General features: G+C 37.7%; 1 protein-coding gene across 5 annotated transcripts in view; it reads right to left on the bottom strand.

Annotated features, from left to right (window-relative positions):
* The window catches only part of DENND4C (DENN domain containing 4C), an 81,591-nt gene that overhangs the window by 40,735 nt on the left and 21,752 nt on the right, over positions 1 to 19,104 (bottom strand). For 4 of the 5 annotated variants that reach the window (XM_044427940.1, XM_044427941.1, XM_044427944.1 and 1 more), the window contains 9 exons: positions 17,803 to 18,123; positions 13,692 to 13,944; positions 12,479 to 12,548; positions 11,146 to 11,315; positions 9,812 to 10,053; positions 6,442 to 6,508; positions 5,703 to 5,761; positions 4,517 to 4,661; positions 2,872 to 3,047 (listed from right to left, as the gene is read on the bottom strand). In XM_044427940.1, the coding sequence (XP_044283875.1) occupies positions 2,872 to 3,047; positions 4,517 to 4,661; positions 5,703 to 5,761; positions 6,442 to 6,508; positions 9,812 to 10,053; positions 11,146 to 11,315; positions 12,479 to 12,548; positions 13,692 to 13,944; positions 17,803 to 18,107 (1,487 nt within the window). In that variant the 5' untranslated portion in view covers positions 18,108 to 18,123. Of the gene's footprint in view, positions 1 to 2,871; positions 3,048 to 4,516; positions 4,662 to 5,702; positions 5,762 to 6,441; positions 6,509 to 9,811; positions 10,054 to 11,145; positions 11,316 to 12,478; positions 12,549 to 13,691; positions 13,945 to 17,802; positions 18,124 to 19,104 lie in introns of those variants that run through there. The other variant, XM_044427945.1, reaches the window with a different exon arrangement.

Raw genomic sequence — 19,104 nt, 5'->3', positions numbered from 1 at the left:
ATTACAGAAATATAGTAATTAAGTCACTACGAGCTTTTCTTGGTCCATATCTATGGTTGGTACTGCACTTTGACAGCACTGTCCAGGCAAGGTTTTCAATTTGAACCTTTGTGAAGTGAGCAGGTATGCAAAAACAAACCAACAAACACAAAATTTACACAAATTACAATTTGTTCAAATGGTACAACATGGAGAATAAAATGTGCAAAATCTTCCCAAATTAAAAATAAAAGCCTGATGCTCTTCTCTTCAGTGTGGTGAAGCATTGCAGAATTCCACTGAGCTTAAATGAAATGGAATTCCCCACACTGCACATCCCTACAAACAGAAAATGGCCATTAATTGCTGTGGAAAAGCACCTAGTACCAAGTTAAGAAACCAGAGCAGGCATGCTGTTCTGCCCAACCTTGCAGAAGGAAGTACAGTGGGTCCTAGCCTCAGAGAAGTAGTCCTCTCTAATTATAGGAAACCAACAATCTTTTTTTGAAAAGGGCAGCTCACTAATATTCATTGATGTGCTAAGTAGCATGCATGCACAATCCTATAAAACATTACAGTGTTTGTTTACAGTAAAATTATGTTTGTACATTAAAAAACATTACTATTTAGCTTAATTTCTAAGCATGGATTAGAATTTTTGTGAATTCTTCCACAAAGTGATGGCAACCAAATGAAATATTTTCTGGTACAACATCAGTTTGGCATTTGTAGCTTTACCATGATCTTTTTTCTAATTTTCTCCCCCTTGCTCCACAGGCACCTTTCTCCTGTCCTCATGTGAAATCTTGACCCAAAGAAAGGAAATTACCCCCCCACCACACACACACACACACACACACACACACACGGAAAGCTAATGCCAGCTGTGGAAATGCAATTAAACAATAAAATGTTTTTAAAAGATGGGCCAACAATGGGACGTTCTCTTTTTAATGAAATCAGACAAAACTTTGTTGTTTGTCTTTTTATGCAGGCTCCTGATAGATCTAAAATCCTCATACGGGAAAAGACTACTTTTTCATTCCAAGATCTCTTGCTTACAGGGTGGCTAAAATTTTTAATGACACTATTCAAATATGAAATAAAAGTAATTTCATGATTCCAGGCTGAAGTTTTGAATTGTATAAGGGCAAGCAGAAGGGGAAAATGGCAGCACTTAAAAATTCAAAGGGAAAGAAGGATGCTAAAAATGGGAATGCTTCTAATCCTTAGTTCTACATACCTTTTATTTTCTCCTCAAGAAAGTATATGAGGGATGAGAAGGGAAGCAGGCTTCTAGCTCATGCAATGGCCCAATCCCCTCTGCCTTCAATGCCAAAAGGGCTTACCATTCAATTCTACATTATCTGAACCTGGAATCTCCCTATTCATGTGTGGCTACCACTTTTATAGATTTAAACAAATACAAAATGTCCTGGTGCGCACAGCACAGCAACAAGCATCAGACACCAGCATTTGGCTCCTTTCTGGGTCCCATCAAAATGGGAGGTGCAGTGTTAACAAGGGAACAGCCCCTTTTCCCATCAGTAGCAATCTTCTAGAACGTGTAAAAGAATGTCAATTTTTCTAAAATAGTAGAACAAATTTCTGCTTAAATTAAGCTAATTTGTTTATTAAAGCGAGTTCCCTCTTTATTTTCACTTAATCATATGAAGTTATTCAACAAATGTTTATTGACTTGATAAATATCGAATTTATTGATATTTATTTCCAGTAATGTAAGCGCCAATACTGTATAAAAGCTAGAATAGGTGTTTGATGGTGCCAATTTCTACTGCTCTCCTGCTGATGTTACCAATTTATGCCTCTTGTGCTACACATTCTCACATCAACCCCACAATGTTCTGGAGAGTCTGTGGTGACAAGGAGACAAAAACCTCATTATGTGAGCTGAGTTCCCTTTGTACATCTTTGGATACAAACACTGACGTACATAATATTTTCCAGAAATAGATTTCAATGTTTTCCTTCAAAATTAATCAGTTTCAGAATTTTTGACTGATAGGAAAATAGATAATTTCCTTAAGAAGTAGGACATTTGTAGGTGTCATGTTTTTGGCCTTCAACTCCCATCAGCCCCAGCAAATACAGTCAATGGTTGGATGGGATGCAAATTGTCGTGCACCAACATTTGAAGGACCACAGGTTTTCCATGACTGCTTTACATCATACAGAAGAAGCTAGTCCATATCCTGCTAAGTGTATATGTGGGAACAACAATAAAGGAAACAAGGACATAATAGAGAATATTTTAGTACAATAATTAATAGTAGGACATGTTTTCAGTAACTAAGTTCATGCAACATAGTAATCCATATTCAAGCACTGAATATGGATAGAGTAGTGTGGATTGCAGCATTGTCTGAACCCAGCCATGCTAACAAACCATGAAGAAAACCCACGGTTTACTGCTGATTTGTTTGTGGTTAATAACCCATGGCTTCTTAGTGCATCTGTGTTCAGAACAAGTCACAAGAACCCTGTGGCTAATCAGCCTCTGAGTATGGACTGGAATGTTGTCTGAGTTTCAAGGGGTTTCTTCCTATAAAGCTTCACTGCTACATTTCCTACTTTTATTCCATTTCCGCTTTACAAGGCCGTTCTATCCAACAAGTTGTTCTCTAAACTTTAGTATTGGTTCAGGGAACTATAGTCAATGGGGGGAAAAAACCAAGAACAAAACATAAAGTACAGGGCAGCTCCATGTACAAGTGGAAATGCCTACATAAGCCTAATGGGCTTTTGCTCTATTATAAGTTTTGGGGTTTGAATGAAATACATTAAATGAACACATTCAAAATTTACATTAATACCTTGAAACAGACACACATAAAGACAAAGGATAGAAACAAAACTAAAAAACAGACTTACATGTACACCATGTTTGTGTCTAAATCAATGCAAACAACATCCTGTGGCGGGTCATACAGATCAAAGTACCGTGAGTCAACTCCAACTATAAATGGGACAGGAGCACTGAGCACTGTTGCCAGAGACAAAGGACAGAGGGGGATGTAGGGGCACTGCCACTGAAATGGAAAGATCATCTGAAGGAAAAATGAAATGAAATCCATGTATTAAAAAGACAACACAAACGAGAACATCAAGTACTGCTCATGAATGTGGAACATTACATACAATAGCAGCAAACCCTGATTTTTTTTTTTTTGTTTGAACAGTATTAGGACTATCAGCATGGCCATGGTTTGGAAACACTGTCTATAGCAGAGACAATTGCGGGTGGGTGAAAGAAAGGGAACAGTTAACAAATATCAACCCTGGGCAGCATGCACTTTTAGAATCAAGTCATAGATTTTAGCCAGCCCAGGAGGAATTAAATTGTGAATCCTTCATGAATTACATGGTCTTCTGGTAAGCATTTACTTCAATGTGAAGGAAGGAAATAAAAAAGCTTGACTAGCACACGCTTCATTGGACTAGTGAAAAAACGAAGGTGAAAGGAAATATCACGAAAATGTTTTATTTAAAACTGCCTGAATTATTAGTGCTACACAACAGTAGCAGGGTCCTTTCAAAGGCTTAATGCACAATCTTTTTGAAATATGCAATATATAAAAAGAACAACATGTGTTTTGACAAGCAATGAAATAGCAGAGGGGTACATCATTAACTTTGCTTAGAATATAATATGAACAAAATGTGACTTCAAACCTATTATTAAATGCTTACTTAACTACATTGATAAGAAACAGTTATATTTTCCCCTTATAGCTGTACTAGAGTATGGGAGAAAGAATGTGGAAATCCCAAGGTATTAAGTGTATATGAATGAACTGTAACAGTTCAATACAAAGACAACTGTGATAAATAGGGTTGTATCCAGTTAGTGTCATCATAGGACAGGATGGCATCTGTCAGTACAGCAGGAAGGAAGCGATTCCCCTCCTTTGCTGCATCTTACACTGCACTCTCAAAATCTGCTGCTGGAGGAAGAAAGGGAAGAATCCCATAGTGCAAGCAGAATTCTGTGTGATGTTGGATTTCACCAACTGATTAAAAAATATATCATGCAAATGTGTTGTTTTTAAAATTTGCATTTAACAGACAATATTTGCAAAATGTAACAATATTCTACCAATCTAAGCTTAAAGCCATGGTATGGACATGCAATATTCCCATTCCCCACCAACCCAAACCAAACTAGGTATTTCTTTCTTTCAATAATTTATTAACAGCCTGTGAATTCACTTAAGCTAGCCCTTTACAAAACCACTGGACAAGCAAAGTGATCTCTCCTTCAGGGAAGCAGTCTTCCAGTATTCCAAGTTCTTCCATTTTACTAGAAGGTCAATGCTACATTATTTTCAGAAACCGCAAATTTCAGTGATAATTCACAGTACTTACAAAGGTATATAACTTTTTCTCATCCATATTTTGCATCTAAACCGAAATAGTATTTTCCTTTCAGAAACAGTACTGCTGGCAACTAAAATTAAAAGGGCACTATGGAATCTATATAACTGGTTTAACTTATAAGGGAACGCGATATACTTACAGCTGCCACAGCTTCAGCTACTCCAGTCAGCACAGCTGGACGGAGAGAATGTAGCAGAATCTTGCCTTCCAGCAACACAAACAGGAGTAAAGTAGCACAGTTTTCAGGTCCAAGATTCATTAACAGAGTGCTGAAGTTTGCACCACTAGAATAAGAGCAAAAGGCTCAGAACTGCTATATCATCATTATTCATAATTACAGCAACTAACACCTTGCTGGGCAGCCACATCAGAAACCCATCCTATCCTGTGTGTAGCAGTTGCAGAGCAAGGCTCTGGTTATGCTGCAGCAGCCAGTGTTGAATCCTATCCAAGAAAGCAAACAGAACTGTCCAGAGCAATTTCACCCACTCCTCAGCCCAAAAATCCCTACTGCACCCTGTCAATGCAAACGTTTGTCATAAATGTAATAGGATTTTATCCTTTAGGTTGTCAGTAACCTGCCCAGTGACTCATGAAGTGCATATAGGAAATTAGATAGCTATTATCACATCGTACATCAGCACATTACATACACAGTGGTTACCCACAGAATATGTAAGTATACAAGAACTCAGAAAGACCTGGTATAACTCCAGAGTATTAACTAGTTGTTAGAATACTATTTATTTACTGAAGTGCATTGTAAATTTCCCCTAGATGTTTCAAATACACTATTTCAGTAACAGAGGAATAAAAAAGAGAGAATTCCTGGCATTAGCACTTGCATCCCTAAATGCCATTGAGAATGCTGGGTCAGACTTCCCAGTTACTGACAACTGATCAGATCTTTAACTATTTTACATATTTAAGGCCCATCAAGTTGGCAAAATTGTTGTTGACCTGTGCAGAATTACTTGTGCTTTGATTACTGAATTGACAGTTAGTTTTTACATCCCCTCCACCCCCACTGGATATATTGGAAAGCAATATCCTCAACCAGAAAGGTATCATTGTAATGATGGAACCAATTCTCTTTTATTTCAACGAATTACTACAATTTTACACACAGAGAGAATGGTACACTACTTTTATTTGCACCAGCTGTGACTAGGATACGTAAGAACTAAATGTTTAATATTTTATCAACTACATGCGCAAAATATTACTCATTCATTAATATTCAGTAACTTGAAGAAACAGTGTGTGCACAGCTTGTCCACAAATCATCTTTTAAGTATTGCAGATATTATTGCAGATATTGATACCTGAGCGGCAAGGGTGTGGAAACTGGTTGAGACAGTATTAATGCATCATGTGCAGAAAGCTGCAAAATGGCAAAAGACAAATATTAGTGATGTGACAATTTGCAGAATACTTATTTAAACGTTCTAATTAAACATGTATTATAACTGTTAGGCAGTGCAGTATGTGTCATGTAGTACACTGGCTATGCAAGCCCCACCAGCATAGCAGTAATACAGCGTTACTGTAGCACACACTACAGTGTTCAAAGTTCATCAGATTAACAATCCCTACAACAGTCCTATAAGGTAGATCAGCATTAGTGTCTCCATACTGGAAGAGGTGATGACAGTAGCTCAACCAAGACCAGTGAGCAAGTATACACATGATTCGATCTAAGGCTGCATTCCTATATATACTTACTTGGGAGTAAGTGCTATTGAAAACAATGAGCTACTCAGAGCAGGCATGGTTGTAATTGCAGTGTTAGTCACTACATTACATTAGTGCACCCAAGTGTTTGTTAGACTACTTCACTCTGATATGGGGAAAAAAAGAGACTGGGTACTGTACATTTAATGCTCACCACAATGGGAAGTGAAATGGTAGAAACATCTTCAGGATGCATCAAATGTTTAAAAATGTAGTAGAATTAAAAGAACATGGAGCAGACATAATCAGCAAGTTACACAGAAGATAGCAATAAGCATTAACAGAGGAAAAAGGATAGTGGTGTTAAGCTGAATCAAACATTTCACTTACCTGCACAAGGATTCTTGGTCTCTGAGGAGAAGGGAAGGGTATGTTATGCATAAAGTGGGATATGTGCCTGCAAAGAAAATTTAATAATTTGTTATAGCAAAATCAACAATTTGGTATTTAAAGTGTACTCACTATATCACTAGCTTTAAAAAGAACAGGAATTTCATTTTTTAACCCTACTGTAAAAAACTGCATGTACTAGCTAACTTTTAATAACTGATTTTTAAGAAAATGTTCTAAGAAAAAACATTTACATGAAAAGTCACTTACTTGCTTTTTCACTAAAAAGTCTCATTTAGGTACTTGTATAAATACTTGGATCAAAAAGTCCTGACACTTAGACCCTTCTAGGTCATGAGAACTTATATTCATTTTATATCTGTTAAAGTAGAATGTTTTAAAAAACTAACAACAGTTATACATGCTATTCATCAGGTATACCTATGGGAAACAGACTTCCAAACTTAGCTGCAAACCAGACAAACATTAATCAAGTGGTATGAGTGACTGAAACAAATTTGCTTTCCAAGATCTTCCATGATGCCTCAGTTATCCTAAGATTGCAACAGGAAAGGAATTGCTAGCATTTTTCAGAAAAATAGTACCAAAAAAATCATATTGAGGGATACTAGGGATATAACCCAGAAACAGGATATATTCAAGGAACTGATCGATGACAGAAGAAGAAAGAGTGAAGTGATACAGGACCTGTAACTTCTTGTCAAGATTTGGGTAACTCTTCCCGAAAGAAAATAAGGCACATTGTACTCAATTTAATAGAAAGCACATGGGCTGATACTGGTTGGACCACAGAGATTTTCAAGACCTCATCTGAAATAATCTTCATAGTCATTTTGTTATAACTGAAATAATTAAGAATTAGCTGACAGTGAGCAATTTGCTGATTCCTTTCTCTATTATCCTTCAAATAAGGAAAATACTTAATATATACTCTTTCTTTCCCCACTATGTCCACTGTCAACAGAATTCAACAACAGTTTTAAATTGTCATATGACAAGGAATTATAAACTTCCTAACAGTAGGGCTCTTAATATTAAGTCTGAATATGAATGGCTAATTAGAAAACCTGAATGAAAATACAACATGCAGACATGCCAACAGGGAATTTCCAACTTCTTGTTCAAATATGCTTTCAGTGTAACGTCCATCAAACTGATAGCAAATGTTTCAGTAAACTGGAATGACCAAGGAGGTTTGCAACTATACCAAGAGAATCAGAATCTAAATATTAATTGCGTGCTCAGAAATGGCCACTAATTACCATGTCAGGAAAATAACTTTTCCCATTCTTTAGAATACAAATTTCATACTTATTTTGAAGTTGTCTGTGCTTCCTGCAACAGCTTTGTTTGAACTTGAAAATATTATTGCTCAAAAGTATGTTAAGGAATGTTCATTCTAGTGAAGCTATTATTGACTTTAACTTTTGACAGCATCCTCATATACTTTCTGAACACTGTAGTATATACACTGTAAGTAAAGCCCCCTGCAAGTATAGAATTCACTTTGCGATATAAATACCTGGTTTAAACTACAGTTCCTTCTAACCCAATGGTTTAATTGTTTAACAAAGTTCTTCCAAAGTTATTGCCTGTGGTTCAGGGCAAAGAACAACAGGAGATTTGGCTTGTTTCAAATCATCATGCACCATCATCATCAAATTCTACAATTTTAACAAATGGAAACTAGAGATTTCAGTGGCAATTCTCTGCATAAGTCAGAAAAAAAAAACTATGGTACACAGTTCCCCTCCTTCTGCAGTGATAATAAAGGCACAAATGATCTGTACCGTATGTAGGCAACCCTCCTCATTTGCACACTGCTGATTTTTCATTCTAAACTGAAACTATTTGACTTTTCACTGCACCGAGCTCTAGGGAATAGTCATGGCTCAGTGGCAGTGCATACGTTTTGCATGCAGAGTGCTGACTCAGGTTAAAGGGGGGATCACAGGCAGCTGGGCTATACCAGTCAGACTGGGAAACTGCTGCAAGTCGGAATAGCCTGCAATGTGCAGTACAGACCAGACATAAGATAGTAATAAGCATATTAGATTGTGCCTCATTAGGTTCAAAGTGACATGGTCCTCTAGCTAGGTTCTCTCATCTACTGCTTTGCACTATACGTCTCTTTTCCAATTGAGATGAGACAGAAGTATCTTCTGGAAGTACTGTTAGACACAATTTGGGATAGATGCTGAAGTTCTTATAGCACAATCCTATACAAGTTGGAGGCTTCAGCGATGGGTGCGGCATAAAAATGTTATAAATAAATAAATAAGTTGATTCTGTCCCATCACAATTTCAGTTCTTCCATTATTACAAAAGAAAGTTCATTGTTTAAAAGGAGCAGTGTATTCAGCAGCAGCGCCTGACAAACTTGGCAGCCTGTGGATGAATGCACAATATGTTTTCTTCTGCTTGATGTTATAAAGGAGTTTAACTTCCATTAATCTGGATAACATTCATACATTAAAATACCTGTTAACAAAAAATAGTAACAAAGATTTCTTCACTCATGTGCTTCTAATTTCTAACATACAAAGAAATTCTACCATTAATCTTGATCTTAAGTGCACACTGATACAAACATAGTGTTTTCTCAGGAGAACATACTACTATTTATACATCCAGTCTCAAATTTTCTCTGTGTTTGTGTGTGTCAGTGTGTGCATGCACGCGAGAGAGAGTTTGAAGCTAGTGTCTCCTAGGATTCTGCATCACTGAGCTCCTGATGAACTGGAACAAAAAGAAATTAATGACATGAATGTTTTTCTTCCATGCTGTTTCTAGATCAGGGGTTCTCAAAAGGAGTGCAAGAGGGTAGTCCAGGAAGGAATGGTCAAAGACTCAAAAGAAGGTCTCAACTTTTGGTCTTCCAGGGCTTTTATCACCATTAACAATATGAATTAGTCAAACTCTCTCTTTAACACCTGTTCTTCTTGCATGTTAAAGTAGTTAGATTATAGATGGTTATAAAGTCCAGTCATACACTGGACTTTATAACCATCTATGCATGCTTGTTTGGAATGCCTTAAATATTACAGAAGCCACTGAGTTAGATCCCTATCCAGCTTCTCTGTAGCTTACAATGCAGTATCACAGCTTATAAGAAGGAGAGTTGGTCATACAATGGGATGGAACAGCCACTTATTTATGTACAACACAACACTGAGGATAAAATCCAGATACCTCTTCTATGTGTAATAACTTGGCAATGTGTAAATACACAAAAGTGCCATGCTTGACCAGTAAGGCAACCAAAATGGACACATTCACTTCACAAGAATTCACTTTTGGAACCGTAACCAAGAAAAGAAGAAACTACCATGGAAAACCTTTTACTTACTTTTCAATTGGAAGTGGATGCGGTCCAGACACTGAGAGTTTATAGATGAACATGAGGAATTTTCGGAAAGCTTCAAAGAAAGGCCAGTGTGACAGAAGGCAGATGCATTTGTTGGAATTTATGGATTTGGAAGTAACTACTTTTCTCTCTACAGCTGTCAGGAGACCCAGCTGCATATGCTGCCTTTCTGTTAGCAGCTCTTGTGAATAAGGCTCATAAAACTGGATAGCAGCACCATATACCTACGTTAACAGAGAAAAGGTGGAATGGGGGTAGAACCACAGAAATAATTACAGCAAGCAAGCAGAGAGAAAAAAGAGGGGATGTATCTGGTTCTTTAAGCTTCATTTATAGTATACTTTTTCATCTTTTCTGAAGAGAATTTAGAGGCAGTAGTGCATGAACAGCTGATGTGGGAGAGAAACATTGGGAGAGAAAAGTTCCTTGCCTCCTCATACAAACCACTACAGGATTAGTTTTAGATTTAGACCTCAGGCCTTTCAAAACACTTTTAAAATTACAGTGCTACAGAATCCACTCAGGAACACCACATATAATAAAGGCTTTCCAACCAATATCATGTGTGAGCTTACTAACCACTTTGGATGATTTGTTGATAATTCAGTCTTGCATTATTTTCCTGAATGGTCTAGCTTATATTAGAAGAGTAATATACAGACCAAAATAAATATCCTAATATTTATTAGAATTTGTTCCCTGATGTTTCTATCTCACAGAAGAAAAAACATTATGGACAGAAATAATAACAGACTAGAAACAGTACGATCCATCTCTAATTTAATTTCTTATAATCATTTCCTGTTCCTAACCATTCCTTCCCATATATTTTCTAAAAATTTGAAAGCTTCAAACATTGGCCTGGTAGATTTCAGCAAATCAGGGATAGACAACCTACAGCCTATAGGTGATACCCATCCCACATCACACCTCAGTCAGCTCTTGCAGCTAAAGCTATTTCTACACAGCATCTCAATTCAGATGGGTTATGCTGAATGGAAACAATTAGGTTGGATGTCACTAACAGGTCACAACTGCATACCCCCACCAGTAGTCGAATGTCACATCAAGTTGTCAACAGCAATCTGAGCCGTAGTTGGTGGGGGCCAATCACCAAGAGAGGAGGGACCATGATGGCTAACCTTCTTAAGACTAAGCGGTTATATTATACCACTACAAGTGTTTGAAAATTCAGTTTCAGCAATGCTTTCCATTTTACCTAAAATTATGTTAATTAAGAAAACAAGTTACTCAAGGACTGATTCCATCAGAAGTGACGAGAGCAAAGAATAGAAATTTACACTACTCAAATATACCTTTTCCGCAGATGAAGCAGTCAAAACAAATGTTGAGAACACAGGTAGTGGATATTTGGTTTGAGGGTCCCAGCATTCAATTGTAGCTCCCATTGGAAGACAGAACAGAGGTACAGATTCGGACAAGGGGAATGATTCATAATCATCTTCTGGATATCTGAATATTAAGCCTTTAATGTAAGAAAAATGAAAGCTGCAGATTATGGAAGTTACAGAATATGCTTTTGCCTAATCAAAAACAGAATATAATGGCATAGTACCATTAATCTACCCAAGCTTACATGATACTACATTGCAAAACAATTTAAAAACCCATTTGGTTTGATCCAGAACAACACCTGGGTGGGGCTGATGGAACCTGATTTCCCTGGCTTCTTCTCTCCTCAGTCGCCTCTCATCCTCCAGAGGCTCCTCCAAGGATTGAAGGACCCTTGTGAATGACATGGCTGTGATGCAGGGCATTGAGAGGTAAAAGGTGAATCTCTGAAAATTGGGCAGACTTTCTCTGCCAACAGCACCATTTCCAAAGCCTGCTTTGGCATATTTGGAACTCCAAGTGTATCCATCCATTTTATGTATTGATGCAACAACCTTCCAGAAGACCCAGTTTACTGAATTCCTTTTCTACATTTGCCAACATATAAAACACATTATTCTGTGTTGCAGTACATTCTGTTTACCCACCATTAACATGCTGTGAGATGCCCAGACAGCATTCCTCAGTACATCACCGGGACTCTGTGCCTGCAGTCCCAACCATCTACCCTGCTCCAGCTTGTCAGTTTGTCTACTTTGTGAGGAAGAGTTATCATGCATTTTCCTTGATAAATACAGCTTGCTCAGATATTCCTGACTGCCCTTACATGACACTATACATTAAAAAGCTTCTACTACATAATATGGCCTAGTCTGACACAAAAAGTTCATTTTGATTGAACTGAAAGCCAGTGTGGTATAATGAGAGAGCTTCCACTGTGGGGAGGTACAGAAATGAAATAAATGCATAAATAGAGTTTTAGAGAGATCTGGGTTCAAATTCTCACTCATTTACTTAACAAGCACATTTAATATAGCTAAATTTTAGGAATTTTTTAATGTTTAGCCCTGAATGCTGTGGTCCTATTTATATTGCTTTTATAGATGTTTTAATTCATTGTGTTTTAATAGATTTTAATGTGTTTTATTTTGATTTAATATGTTTATGTACTGTAAGCCGTCTAGGAATCCCTCAGCAGTTATAGGTGGCCTATAAATACATGAATGAATAAATTGATATTAAATAAATTTATATTAAACAAATGTAATATATGTGCAATTTATGAAAATAGCTTACCAGCTTTATATGCAATTGAGTTAGAAGCTGGAACAGACTTTTTATAACACAGGTATACACTGGAACCCCACTGTAAGTAAGTAAATAAATAAAGTTATTATCTAAATTGGAAAAACATGCACTGATTGTGACACAAGAATTCCTTGTGTTTCTGAACCTCTCTATTCCTAAAGGCATATAAACATGTTAGGATTTGGGTCACAACTGCACATAAATCACTTGATTTCTCAATATCAAACTTATACCATTGGGAAAAGGCGTGTGTGTGGCAATTTGATTGAAGTTCTATATTATGTGGTCACTGACACTTTCAAATAATCATTTGATGCTATATACGAGGTAAACCATATAAATATTGGAGACATTACAAAATAGCTGAATATGCAGTTCTGATTTTGTATTTTGAAGCTATGTGTGAAGCTACCAGCCACATGACAGGTGACTTGGATAGAAGAGATACATGCTGATACTTTCTTCTTATGCTAGCTATGGCCTCCTTTAATCACGTACATATTCATACACATACATATATATTCAAAACTCAGGGCAATGTAGGTTTTTCACGGCTGATACTGATTTGTATACTTGTGACAAAAAAAATCTAGAAACTTGCTTTGTCATAGGCCAAACCAGGTGTTATTAAGCCCATGCCTAAATTTCAGTAGTGTTATTTGGAAAACCTCTTCAAAAAGAGATTTCACTTATATGTTTATCATTACAAACACTGCAGTATTCTATTAAAAAGTCGCTAGTAATTTTTGCAATGGACTTATTTTTCACACAGAAGAAAATGAACAGGAAAGAGTGCCAACAGTAAATCAGTTTTTACTTCCATTTAAAACTGATTTTAAAACATTAATTCACCCTAACGTAACTCACTCATGAAAATTCTAGAGGTCACAGTTTTATTGTAACACCAGCAGCCTTCCAAAGTTCATTGCCTGCTTCTCCCTCCCACCCTGTTCTTTTAAAAAAGTAGTTGGCTATCTTATGAGTATGATTCTGGCAGCAGCAGTGGAGGAAGGGAAAATACAGAACTATGGAAACTAAAGTGATGCAAACTATATTCAGAGTTAAGTATACTGGGTGAGAGAGCAAGAGACACTTTTAAAAACATTTTGAACTGCAGTAACAAACCCCAAGGGTTTGCCTTGCCTACCACAACATACTTATTTTTTCAAGATCAAAGTTTTAGACAATATATAATTCTCACCATGCCACAATTTAAATTCTTATCAACTTTGCAGAAAGTATGAGGAGGGGTTTCTCCCTTGCTGGTGACAATAACACAGATGTCAGTAACAGCCAAGGAGTTTTGGGGTCGTACTGGAGGAGCCCTCCGATAGGTGATAAAGATTCGCTGGGAAGTGGCTGAACTGTTATTGACATTAGCGCAGCGACCGTAGGGAGTAGCCTGGATCACCTCACAGCCTGGCATTAGACGTTCCTTCCCTTCATATAAAACTCTGCAAGTAGGAGGGAATAATGGACACATGAACATTTTGCTCACATAATATCGTTATTTGCAATTCACTGTACAATTGCACCCCTTTCATTAACATCCTTTAATGACCCTCAACATGAGAACTACCAATTGCCTGATAATTTCTCCTTAAAGCATGACAGACTTTTGGCTAAACTTATGCTGGAGACCTAGGATGGTAGATTTAAACATGGAAGTGTAGATGAGTTTTCTTAGCAACATACAGACAGCATGCCCTCTTTGTATAAAGTTTTTATCAACCCTCCTCTCCTTCTGTCATCTTTACAGTATCAGTGTCTGAGCATGGTCATAGATTGGATGAAGGCCAACAAACTGAGTCAATCCGGACATGACAGAGGTGCTGTTGCTGGGTATGTCCAACTGCAAGATATTCAACCTGTTCTGGATGGGGTTGCCCTCTCCAAAGGACAAGGTTCATAGTTTGGGATGTTCCTGGACCCAGAGTTGTCACTTGAAGCTCAAACAGATTTGGTGGCACAGAGCACCTTTTATCAATGTAAGTTGATATACCAACTATACACCTATCTGGACAGAGAGAGCCCAGCTACAATTACCAACGCTCCAGTAACCTCTCCTTTGGATTACTGCAATGTGCTGTACATGAGGCTGCTTCTGAAAATGGTCTGGAAATTTCAGCTGATCCAAAACGGGGCAGAATGTCTGTTAATGAGGACTGGCTCATGAGTACATATTTCACCAGTCCTCTCCAGCTGCACTGGCTACCAGATAAAGTCCAGGACCAATTCAAAGTTGTAACATTAACAATTCAAAGTCCTGAATGGCTTGGGGCCAAGTTATCTGAAGGATCCCCTCATCCCATATGCACCTACCTGGACCATGAAGTCTTCCTTAGGAGTGACCTGCTCTGGGAGCCCATTCCAAAGGAAGTGAGGCGAGTGGTACCCAAGAGGAGGGCCTTTTCAGTTGTGGCACCCTGGTTGTGGAATGAGCTCCCTAAAGAGGTGTACCTGGTGTCTGCTTTGTATTATTTTCAGTACCAGGTGAAGATCTTTTTATTCCACCAGCATTTTATCAGTATAACTTTTAAACTTCATTTTTAATCATGCATTTTATTCAGTAGCACTTTTATGCCTCTGTGCTGGTTCAATTGCAATTGTTACTGTGGTTTTGTTGTCTTAAGTTGATTTTGTCTTGCAAGTAAGGGTGTTTTAAATGTTTACAATTTTGTAACCACCCAGAGAGCTGCAGCTATGAATTATGGTTACAAACATTTTTAACCACCATTAAAATGGTCCCCATTGTTTTTAAAAAGAGTGGTCCCAATTATCTTACATTAAATGTAGCATTCACTTTGGCAAAAGTACTGCTCTATTATTTAAAAAAAATGTAGTTGCAATAAGAGGAACAGTTGAGATATCATGGCCTTATACCAAAGGGCAACTGCTATGAGGACCGTCTGGTAACACTTATGTGTTTGTCCAGAGTTCATTTAGATGTAATGTCAAATGAGTTTTTGAAAGTTTTTGCACTGCAGTGCCAGACAAAAGATATAGTTATTCAAAAACACCACAACCTGGAACGAAGGTTCTTTTTGGACCATATAAAAATTTCATTAGGCTTAGCAAAACCAGGTCTGCAGCGATAGAATGGTCGCTCACAACATTTCCTGGATGCTAGACACGGATTTGTAATTGTTGCTGCAGAACCACTGCCTTAATAATCCAGATTCCGAGAAAAACACTTAAGTGGCATTGGGTGGATAGTAAAAACTACTATTGAGCAGAAACAAGCATGGAAACACCAATCAGCACTAATATGCCAGGGTGACCCAACAGTCTCAAGTCTAGCACACAGTTTCTGTGAAGCACTGCTAGCTGCCATCAGAAATATGCAGTACACAACCCTGTCCAGACCTCCTGTAAATCTCCCCCAAGATTCTTTTCAACTCAGTGAGAGAGTTTTTAAGCTGATATATACAAGCCATTCTTTGCTGTTACACAGCCACTCAAACTAGATCATCATCTTAAATTACAGGAACTGTTGATTGCGGGGCGGGGGGGGGATTAAAGATGATAATCTCCTATCATCCTTCAACATGTGGGTATTGCTTTCTTTTGGCCCAACTGTCGCAAAACTAACAAAGTGTGTTCATTGGAAGATTTCATGGAACTTCATACATTAAAATACATTTATAATATTTGGAAGCATAATCTAACTTCTGGGTAGTATCTAATCATGTCATTCTGCAAATTCAAATAGCACTAGGGGCAGTCCTGGGGTTATGGACAAGTTCCATTCCTGAGAATGTCCTTATGTCATTCTTTCTATGCATATAAAACACGTAAGAAACACTTTCATATTCGCTAAAACATCTTTCATATTCACTAAAACACAATATGCACTGTAATAACGATAATAATACAGTAATAATGAAGTAATTACAGATACTGAAGAAAGAGAAAGAGAGAATCTGTATGTGTGTATGGATGGGTATACAGTATTGTAAAAAACAAATAAAAGAAACAGTTCTTAAAACAGTTTGGAATGTTCTTGAGGTAACATTACACCTAACATTAACTGATGATCATGGAGGTGGACCTGGCGCTGGAGAGTCAGGATTTAATTGTGCTGCTGGAGTGGGGGTGTTTACTCCTGGAGTCACTTTCTTCAAGTAGGCATCAAGGGTTGTTTGTACAGCTGTTTTTTTTTTTTTTTCCTCACCATAAATGGTCTTGTAGCAGCAGAGGGCCTGGTTACAAGGTCAAATGCTAAAGAAAAACCAAAAGGGAACTATGCACTCTACATGTGTCCAAAACACACTGACTTGAGTATGCTTGAATCAACACTGCAGAATGAAAAGCCATGAATATTGTATCTCTAGGGAACTAGGCTGCCACTGATGATGCATCGCCAAACACATCACATAGTTCCCCAGAGATATGTCACATAGTTCCCTAGGGATAGCCTTGGCTATTTCTAGCAAATCTATCTCTGGAGAAGAGCTGTGAATATCTCTAGAAAACTACCTACCTGATGACATGTCGCCAAACACATTGCTTAACTCCCTAGAGATATTCATGGCTTTTTGCTGGAAATATTCATATAGAGTTTATGACAGTCCACAGGTACATAAGTACAGGTTGTTCATAACCTGGACATTTGTAACCCAGGAACTACCTGTAGGGAAACTCTGCCAAATCCTTCCATTGTACAAATGAGACCAAGTACAATGTGCAAGAGGTTGCACAACTGCTTGTGGAAACAAATTTTAGTGGGATTCACTCTTGCACATTGCTTGAAACCTAGTTTCTACTAGCGTATCATCATTTGTGCTAAAAGAATAACACAGCTGGATATTGCTCGGAGTAAGGTATTTCCCATAACACCAAGCAATAAGAGTTCCTAGGACTACTTTTGTGTGATACATGAGCTATACACCAGCATTCACTCTAATTTTTTTCTCTTTGACCCTTTTCACTTACAGGGCAATGTCATACAAGTCTGTTTATTGCTTCATGGGTGTTAGGATTGCAGGGTTTATCTCATATACAAGGAAATTTGTCTTGGGCCCTCCAAAGGCCCAATTGGTGGATAGTGATCAAGTTGTCTGCAATCTAAAACGGCCACTAGCTTTTATTTCAAATCTGTGATACTGGATAGAGTGGATTATCAAAGTTCTATTGTGAAGATAAAAAGGTTATTTATTAGATTTATATCCTGTCTTATTTCTTACAAAGAACTCAAAGCAGCTTATATCATTCTTTTACTCCCACAAGTTATCCCACAAATCAACAACAAACAATTTTTCTTCTGACCACAATGCTGCTGCTCATGACCAAGTGAAAGAAAGCTCACTCACCCAACATCAGTAAGAGGCGGCTTGTCCCTGCTCCTCTTGTAGCAAAGAAAAAGCTCTGGACTTTTAAGACTACCATAGTTCAAGTTGGCCTGAAGTGCTGTGGGGGTTGCTTCTACACAAGTGTATCCCTCAGGAACAGTTTCACCTGCCGATTTGATGATGATAGCAAGATCTGTGATTGGAGCCTTTGGACCAACTGACTTTGTTTCAGAGCGATTTACTTCTTGATCTAGAAGTGTTGATGTATCAGTGAGTCCTGCCACTACAAAGTAGTCGACCACTCTTGGGCCTTTATCCTCTATCATAGTTGTGCTTGGAATCCTGGAAAAAATAAAATTGGTTAAGGACTATCTTAACCTGTGTTAACAATTGTTTATACCTTCTATGTAAAATGCCACAACTAGAATATACCTGATGAAATGAAAGCATAGGTTATAAATCAAATACCCCCTCTTCCGCCCAAGCATACAACAGGTTGTGGTGTTGTGTGCTATTAAGGGCAGTGACTGATGACAGACGTAGGGGTGTATGAAAAATTGTTTCAGTTTATTTTCGATCAGGATTCACCCAGTTCATGTCTTCTGAATCAAACATGGACTCAAGCACAATCTGCAGTCAAAGTCCATACTTTTCTGAGCTCACAATTGTTTACAGATCAAAGGAATTGTAATCAACAGCAGGTGCACATTTGAAAATGTGCATAAAAAGTATGCTTTTGCAAAATATGGGCAAACATGCTTTAATCAATAGAATGCATTTATTTCAAAGAGACATATGCAAATAATGTGAATATTTAGAAGAATACAAATAGAAATATGCACAGATTTTCATGTAAAAAACCACAAAGTTTTCACTCTGATATGGATTCAAACTGAAATAAGCTTCTAAATTAAACTTGGAGAACTCTGGTAAGCTAGAGTTTTGTTGATTCAGACATGCCTAATTATGGTATAATCAGTTCTAAAGATTTGTCAAATATATAGAAGACATGACTGTCAAATTTCTGGTGGGTACAAAGCACTAGCTGAATTAACAGAGAAAGCACCATGCTTGTATCCAGCTACTGAGGACTGAAGTACTTATCCTTTCTACTTTCTATGGGCTTTTTTCCTTCAAACATGACCAAAATGACACAATAATCAACATGAAAATCTCAGGATTTGTTCACATTTTCACACAGGTCAGGGTGGGCAGAAGGTAGATTTCCTGATGACTATGGCATGAGGGCGGGGGCCTAAGGGAGTTGATATTCAAAGCATCTGGAGATCTACTTCTGTCTATCCTGACAGAAGCACAGTACTT

This window comes from Varanus komodoensis, unplaced genomic scaffold (assembly GCF_004798865.1).
Source record: "Varanus komodoensis strain SLA01 unplaced genomic scaffold, ASM479886v1 scaffold19, whole genome shotgun sequence".
In the NCBI taxonomy this organism is placed as follows: domain Eukaryota; kingdom Metazoa; phylum Chordata; class Lepidosauria; order Squamata; family Varanidae; genus Varanus; species Varanus komodoensis.
This window is presented reverse-complemented; position numbering and strand designations above follow the sequence as displayed.